The sequence below is a fragment of the Anas platyrhynchos genome, chromosome 3 (assembly GCF_047663525.1).
Source record: "Anas platyrhynchos isolate ZD024472 breed Pekin duck chromosome 3, IASCAAS_PekinDuck_T2T, whole genome shotgun sequence".
Classification (NCBI taxonomy): domain Eukaryota; kingdom Metazoa; phylum Chordata; class Aves; order Anseriformes; family Anatidae; genus Anas; species Anas platyrhynchos.
Genome location: NC_092589.1, coordinates 25,555,385 through 25,562,956, shown reverse-complemented (window position 1 = coordinate 25,562,956; position 7,572 = coordinate 25,555,385). Strand labels below are relative to the sequence as shown.

Sequence of the window (7,572 nt, the reverse complement as noted above, 5' to 3'; positions counted from 1 at the left end):
CTACTCTATGACTCATCCTCAAATAACAAATTGATATAATAAAAAAAGTTTATTTAATCTAATTTATGAAAATATATTGTATGCCACTGATCTGCATAGAATTATACCAGTTAACTGCAAATGGAAAACTTCTTTTCAAAATGCAACCTTTTATCAAATCAGCCACTTAACTCAGTACAGAACCAGACTGACTCTTGGAAGGACAACCAAAGAGAACTTTTCCTTATTCCCCAGAGAATCTAAGGATGCACTGAAAATGTAAGTATTAACGAAGTCTATCTATACAAAGAAATTAACATATATATGTAAATATTTTTCTGCCAGAAAACGGAGATATTGTGATCTCAAAATTAAAAAAAAATAATAAAGTGCCTACAGATGTAACACACCTGACCACCTCAGACACCCGTTTTTATCCACAGGCACACTGCTGTCCCCTGTGAGCATCACTCTGGTCAGAGCTGTTTCTCTGCACCCTGTGTAAGAAGGTGGCTGCTTTTAAATCGGCTGGAAAGGTGCGCATGCACTCTGCATGCCAGACGGACCAAGCGCGCTATTTTACAGGAGCTGAAGCTCTCGGAGAGGATGGAAGGGAAGGAGAGAGGCAGGAAGGGAAGGAGGGAGAAAAGCACCTGGAAGTGGAAGCTAATTGCAGCAATTCCCCTTCGCTGTGAACTAGCAAGCCTTGGGATATGTTCCACATGGTGATTTTATTTTAGGATCAGCAAGAGATGTTTCTTTGTACACATGTGACATGACACTCACATACCTTTTTTATTTGCTGCCTCAGCTGAAATCAAGAATATTTTCAACAACAAAACAAACAAAAACCCGCATGACAGTTACCAGAAAAGTAAAAATACAAGATAGAGTCCTGAGAGATAAAAATTTATTTATATCTGATCAGCATGTCATGATATGGTCACAACTCATACAGCTGACATTCTCATAGCCAAAAGAAGGATTTTTTCTGTTTTTTAAAAATACATTTTTCTTTCCAGCAGGAAAGATTTTTAAAACATTTCATACTAGGCAGGAATTAAAAACAATGGCTTTTTCAATATGACAACACAGCTGGTAAGCAGTGGATCTCCCACCAGTGCCTTATATTTAGATTTCAAATTTTCCCTCCCCGATCCCCCCCCACCCCTCACAAAAAACACCACACAGGAAAACAGGACGAAACCCAGAAGGGAAACAAAGAGGTAGACATAACTACAACCACTGCGCAGTTTCGCGAGATGCCTCCCTGTGCTCCGAGGAGCTCCTTTTCTTGGTACTCTGAGAGCTATCCTTAGCGAGCTGGCCCAGGCCACAGGAGGAGGGGTGCTGTCCCGCTCTATATTGCTTTGCCTGGCTGAACTTGTTTAAAAGCAGACTGCTCTGATAAAAAATAGATGCATCTACAAAACCATTACAGCCTTGCTCACAAAAAGGTTGGATTCGTTTCTTTCTTGGACGGCAGCAGTCCAGGGACACTGGGGGCCCAGGTCCTGCTCTTGGTGCCGCCTGAACTCTCACAGACTTCAAGGGGAATCATTGCCACGCAGTGCCCTGCACAGAAACTCTGCGGTCTCGGTGCCAGAGAAGTTTCCAGCAGGTGCTCGAGCAGGCAAGCACCACAGAAGCTGCTTCTGCCCTACTGCTCCACTCCTCCCCTTAAACCACTTCTGGCATAGAAAGATTTCTCTGCATCCTTCCTGAGAGCTCTACAAGCAACAGTATCACTTAAATTAACTCTCACTGTATGGTGAACTGAAGTGTTACCCTACTGTTTGTAGTGTCGATGGCAAACACAACAGAGATTGTGCATCTATTAGATACAACCACAATAAATACGACCCTCAAACAAAATCATCTCCGCTATTAAGGATTAGAAGCACATGAAATAATCGTGAAAAAAAACCAACTTTATTTTGCCACACACAAAAAATGGGAAAAAACACCTAATAATCTCTGTGGAGAAATGCTTCTTCTGTATCTGTCTACATTTGTGAAAGACATCTTGGCTGCTGGAAAGATTTGGTAAAAAAAAATGCAATGAAATAAATTCAGTAAAGTAAATCAAACACAACCATCCCTTTGCAAAATCACAGAGACTCACTAGAGGCTTCTGCATCCATTTTATCATACAGAACAAAATGCGAGTAACACAGGAGGGAAGGAGAAAATTGGAGGCTAAAATAAATGGTGTCAAGAAAGCTAATTGTTATCATATAAAACAAACAATATTGTAGAGTAACTTTAAAGGAACTAACTCACTTTAACAGGACAGTTGCTCAGTGTATGATTACTTCATTATCCAATGATAAAAGATTTAGCTTTAAAATGCATAGAATTCTTTTAAAGACTTGGTTTGTGTCACAGCCAAGTAGCCTACAGTTTTTACACAGAAAAATTAAAGTTGCTCAAACCTGTTCATAATGTATGCAGACTTTTTAACTCAGAGTATGGTTTCAATTTTGCTCTTCCAATTGTCTTTTCTTTAAAAAAAAGTGTAAAAGCTATCACATATGCAATTTTGCAAAATAACCTTTTATTTCATATGGCTCCATTATTTCCAAACAATACAGTACCCCAGATGTATAATTACTTCGTGTGATTGTATCAGATCAACAACCGAACCTCCAGCTGACTATCACAGAACGCACCATTCCCAGACTCATGATTTGGAAATCCCAGTTTCAAGTACCTTTGGTCCCAACGTTTTATGACAAGGCAAAGTGGAGCAGTTGAATCCTGTCACACACAGTGATCGGTACATCTGTATTAACTTGTACAAACAAGTGAAAAAGTTAACAGCACTTTATGGCAATGTCAGACAGGAAAAACCCAACAATTACATCATTTGCAAATCAAGTCAATAATGAGCAGTACCACAGTGGTCGTTGGATTTTTAATGCAGTAAGATGCATCTTATTTTTGATGCTGAGCACGTAAGAGGGAGAAGGAAGCTTTTAGTTTTCTGGTGAGCAAGGTAAATTGCAATCTTTCTCCTCAAAATCTGATGAGAGCAACTTAAAAAAAAAAAGTCCCTCCTGCAAGAGACATTGTTGAAATACTTTCTAGAACCGTACACAAAACACAAGAGAATCTGTAAGGAAGGTACACTCAGAGGGCACTGAAACAAAAACACTGCTCTTTTTGAAGGGGCAGGTATTCTTCATATAACGGGATTCAAAGAGCTAAACCATTAGGACTTGCATTGTTTCACTTTTAAACTGTTTATGAAAAATTAAACATAGAAACTTACAAATGTTGTGTGCAACCCCAGCAGAGAAACGTCTTTATTCACAATAAACTTCACTATCTTCTCGCTTGTGCGCGCAACAATTATTTTTCTTTACCTTTCTCATCCTGTCACTTTATACATTCTTCCATAATATTTCTCCTAATACAAATTCAAAGGTACAGTAATTAACCATTTTGTGATCAACTGTACGGTTTGTTAACATCACTTTTATAAAATGCATCGTGAGCTCTTCAGAAGCGGAAACCCACGGGTGCTGCAGCAAAATGCTCGCTACAACTCCACCACCGGCCAACTGCCCGCAGGCAGAACCGAACTGCAACCAAGAGGAATTTATGTTCTACAGACCAGCCTGCTACACTCCAGCCTTCACCAGCATGGTATTTTTAGCACAGAATCTCTCGGGTGTTGTATACATTTTATGTTTTTCCCTTACTAGAACAACTTCTCTGCCATGAAGTAGCATCCAAATTCGTGCTGGGAGGGTGCTTTGGATTTTGTTAACAACAGTTTCATTCCACTGTCATCTACAGTGACTCAGCCGCGGAGAGAGACAACATTAGGCTCCCTTCACATTTTCCAGTGCAGGAAGGAAAAGAAGCCTAGGACCTAACACTATGTCCTCACCCTATCAAAACAACGATCAGTGTTTGCAAACAGATGCCTTGCAATAGTAAGAAGTATAAAGGAACTAACTGAAAATGCACAGGACCAGATAAATCAAAGGATTATCTGAAACATTATTGCGCGTTACTGATTTCTTCAGGCAGCATGTGAACACTCACTATTGACTGTAATCCACTGGAAGAAAAACAAACAAACAAACAAAAAACAAAACAAACAAAAAAAAAAAAACACTGCATTTGAAAAAACAGTATGATCTTACATGGAGTTTACTGAGTCTACAAAGAACAACCTCCTGATGCAAGTTACTGCTGTGCAATCTGCTTATATAAACTTCCCTTTTTATATCACTCTAGTCTGTCCTAGCTCAAAATAAAACCAGCTGTATCATGGGCATCTCTGCGGTTCTGATCAAACCACCTGGTGGAGGACAGAAATAATTAGCTCACCATCTGCATTTTGCAGTTTTGAGAGTCTACTTATGCCCACGTGCTGCAGACATAACCACTTACACTGTAATGGCACCGGCTGCCTCAGCACCTGCCTGGAAAGTGGCAGATTAAATACATTCATTCTGCCAGCTGTACCTCAGCAGGAGCAACAGGAAAAAAAGTGTACTCCCAAGACTGCCTCCCTCTTCAGGGCTTCACTCTTAAGTGGATTTTATGTTACACTAGAATTCAGGTGTGTGACTGGGTGTAAATGGGTGGGATTTAGAGACGTCTTAAATAAAATACTAAGCTGTAGGCAAGCACTGTCCTTTGTCTTTCAGTTACAGAGGTACCTTTAAGTCCATGAGTGGACTCTCAGTTCAGGGAAACTTACTGTCATCTAGCAGTTTGCAACCATCCTATTTTTTTGCAACTAGGATAAAACTATTTTGGGGAGAGATAGAGATGCATATTTGACAAGGTGTCTTTCAATTAAACCAGGAGAATCGGCATTGCCTCATTTTAGTACACTCTTCACTCCCCCTTCCTGACCCCCAGAGGAAACACTTTAAATTTTAAATATGTATTTATTTAAATTCTGCACACCACCTACTGATTCCCGTAGCAGGAGAGAGAGAGAGAGAGAGAGAGAGAGAGAGAGAGAGGGAGAGAGGGAGAGAAGGAGGGGGATCAATATTGCTAATTCAGAGCCAAAACTACTGAGGGCTTACTATGTTCTCAGTAAAATTAGAGTATGAAGTTCTGGCTATCCTGCTGGTATTTAGAGAGATTAATTTTATTTTAGGAACAGCTCTTTCAAATCTGTGTATAATCACATAAACACAATGCCAACTAGACCTGCCAGAAGTAAGCCCGTACATCACAGACACCCTTTCAGAAGTACCCTGTATCACACATCTGAAAATGGGACTGGAACTTCTGGTCCAGTTTGCCTTTAAATTCAACTCGTTCTTCCACCATGGTTTCTAGCACACTGGTGAGCTAATTAGTACTGCCCTCCTTGGAGTTACTCAGAATATTTCACGTACCTTTTGTTTTTGCAGTAATATCTTCTTATAAGTTGATGACAACTATTACATCTATTTTTATTTTTTTTTTAAGAAACTAGTTTTCCTTCTATTATTCCTTAGCAAAACATTAAGATGGTTGGCATTGAATTATTTAAACTCTCCCACAAGTATATTTAGCGCTGTTGCAACTAGCAGGGGAGAAAAAGGCCTCTAGAAACCACTCAAAGGTCACCTTGGTGGGACCGCAGTATACAAAATACAAAGGTGGCTAAAAATCACCAGCAGCACCAGCAGACCGTCAGAAACACCTAGAATTGCTCTGGCTTCCAATGCATGACAGATAAAGCTTTCCCCTACTCCCTAAGATGTATGTCTTTCCTTCACTGTATTTTCACCTTTAAAAGTGCATTTTGAAAAGTGATAATGGTCAACGGGATGCATTCTGAACACAACGGGGAAACAGACCAAGTGGCTTTAATATTCTCCAGGTTTCCTCCTAATACGAGATACTGGTAGCACACAGAATTCGGACAGCTGATGGTAAAACCACAGCAGGGATGGGCTGATTCATCACACGTGGATAACTTTTAATCACACTATGATGCTGCAATGCTTTTTTTGAGGGCTGATTCCTCACAAAGCACACCTGACGCTGAACCTTACTTGGGTCCTGGTTTTAGATCAACGTGTCTATTACAACAGCTGCTGACTGGGTAGCCTCAAAGTTACCGCCACCAGCTCCGCAGAGTATCTCAGACTCCAGCACAATGAGCTGCAATAAAGTACAAGTTTGTGCAAATGAGGAAATCTCTACCACACCAATGCTGTACAGACTACGGAAGAGACAAGTTGCTGAATTTTCTGAGCTCTAACTACAATGCCAAGAAATACTTGCGGTGACAGTTTTCTTGTCGCTGACATTCTTCTACGGTGGTTGTACGATTGCACCTTTTGTCCAAATGCTGAATTTGCTTAAGTGTGGGTGAGAGTATACACTTTTTAAAAATACAGACAATTCTTAAAATAATACATCATCAGGTCACTATGTTACTGATCTTCACTTTCAGTGGAGTTTAAAATTTCCCCAGAGAGAGGTAAGAGTCCATCCAGTATTTTCCTTTACTCTTGTATATTCACATTTGCACATACAATATGATATTCATTTGCAAGAGCCTGGATTCCCACTGTGTCCTCAGGTCCCATTCGACTTTTAAAATAGGCAATGATAAAAATACTGTAGGATGCAGTACCACATACCGCCTGACAAAAATGCAAGTGATTGTATGCCAACTAGCCACAGATTACTGAGGGTCATCGCCCGAGACACAGCTTTCGTTTGACCCTGCAGTGGAGGAAAAGCTCCTGAAAAAGAAAAGAACACACAGGTAATGCTTTCACAGCAGGAGTGATAGGCTTCATGCATTAGCCTTTACCATTGCTACCTGACCCATAACAGTGTATTGATTAGTTTTGTATTAGGCTGTACGTTTTCAAAATAGTCTTCGCTATTATCAGTCATCTTCAAGAAAATAAAATAAGCTTTATTATTAAGACTAAAATTCATTTCATTTGGATATAAACTTAAACTTTCCTTAAAAGCAGCCATCCTGACTGTATTCAACCCTTGCAAGGAGATCTGACTGGCAACTGAAGTCTTCTGGGTTATTTTTTATAGTTGTGCTAATGTCCATATTATCAAAATGAATGGATGCTGTGAAAAGCTTTGCAGCTGTTTGGCAATAATTTGGTATACTGTGAACAACTAAACTCTCAACTTTCCTCTTGAATATGGACATATACATACAACCACGTACATATAATATGTATATATACTTTTTTTTCCCCCTTACAATAATTTTTTTATGTTGTTTGAACATTCATTAGCCAGTCAGGTCACATAGACTGAAGGTCACAAGGAAGCACTCTAATTTGCTACTCTGTTTTCTAGAAGTAATTTTTGAGATGTCTGTTTATATGAGAAGGATTGGCAGGAGTTACAGCTGACAATTAAAACGTTCATTTTTCCCTATTTTGACTTTTTATGACTTACAACACTACACTGTGTCCAAATACATCAGAGCCTTCTGATCATAAGCACATTGTTTGCATATATTTACTTCCGTATATTAAATAATTTGTGTAACATGTTGCTGAGATGCACAAAACCTAGTTGATATGAACCACTTTTTTTTAGTTATTTACAGAGGATACAAAAACTAAATATACTAGATGAAGA

At 39.4% G+C, this 7,572-nt stretch overlaps 1 protein-coding gene across 3 annotated transcripts in view; it reads right to left on the bottom strand.

Annotated features, from left to right (window-relative positions):
• Positions 1-872: 872 nt before the first annotated feature.
• LPGAT1 (lysophosphatidylglycerol acyltransferase 1) overlaps positions 873-7,572 on the bottom strand; it is a 66,987-nt gene continuing 60,287 nt past the window's right edge. For all 3 annotated transcript variants that reach the window (XM_027453030.3, XM_072035563.1, XM_013098989.5), the window contains one exon: positions 873-6,698. In XM_027453030.3, the coding sequence (XP_027308831.1) occupies positions 6,547-6,698 (152 nt within the window). In that variant the 3' untranslated portion in view covers positions 873-6,546. The remainder of the gene's footprint in view (positions 6,699-7,572) is intronic.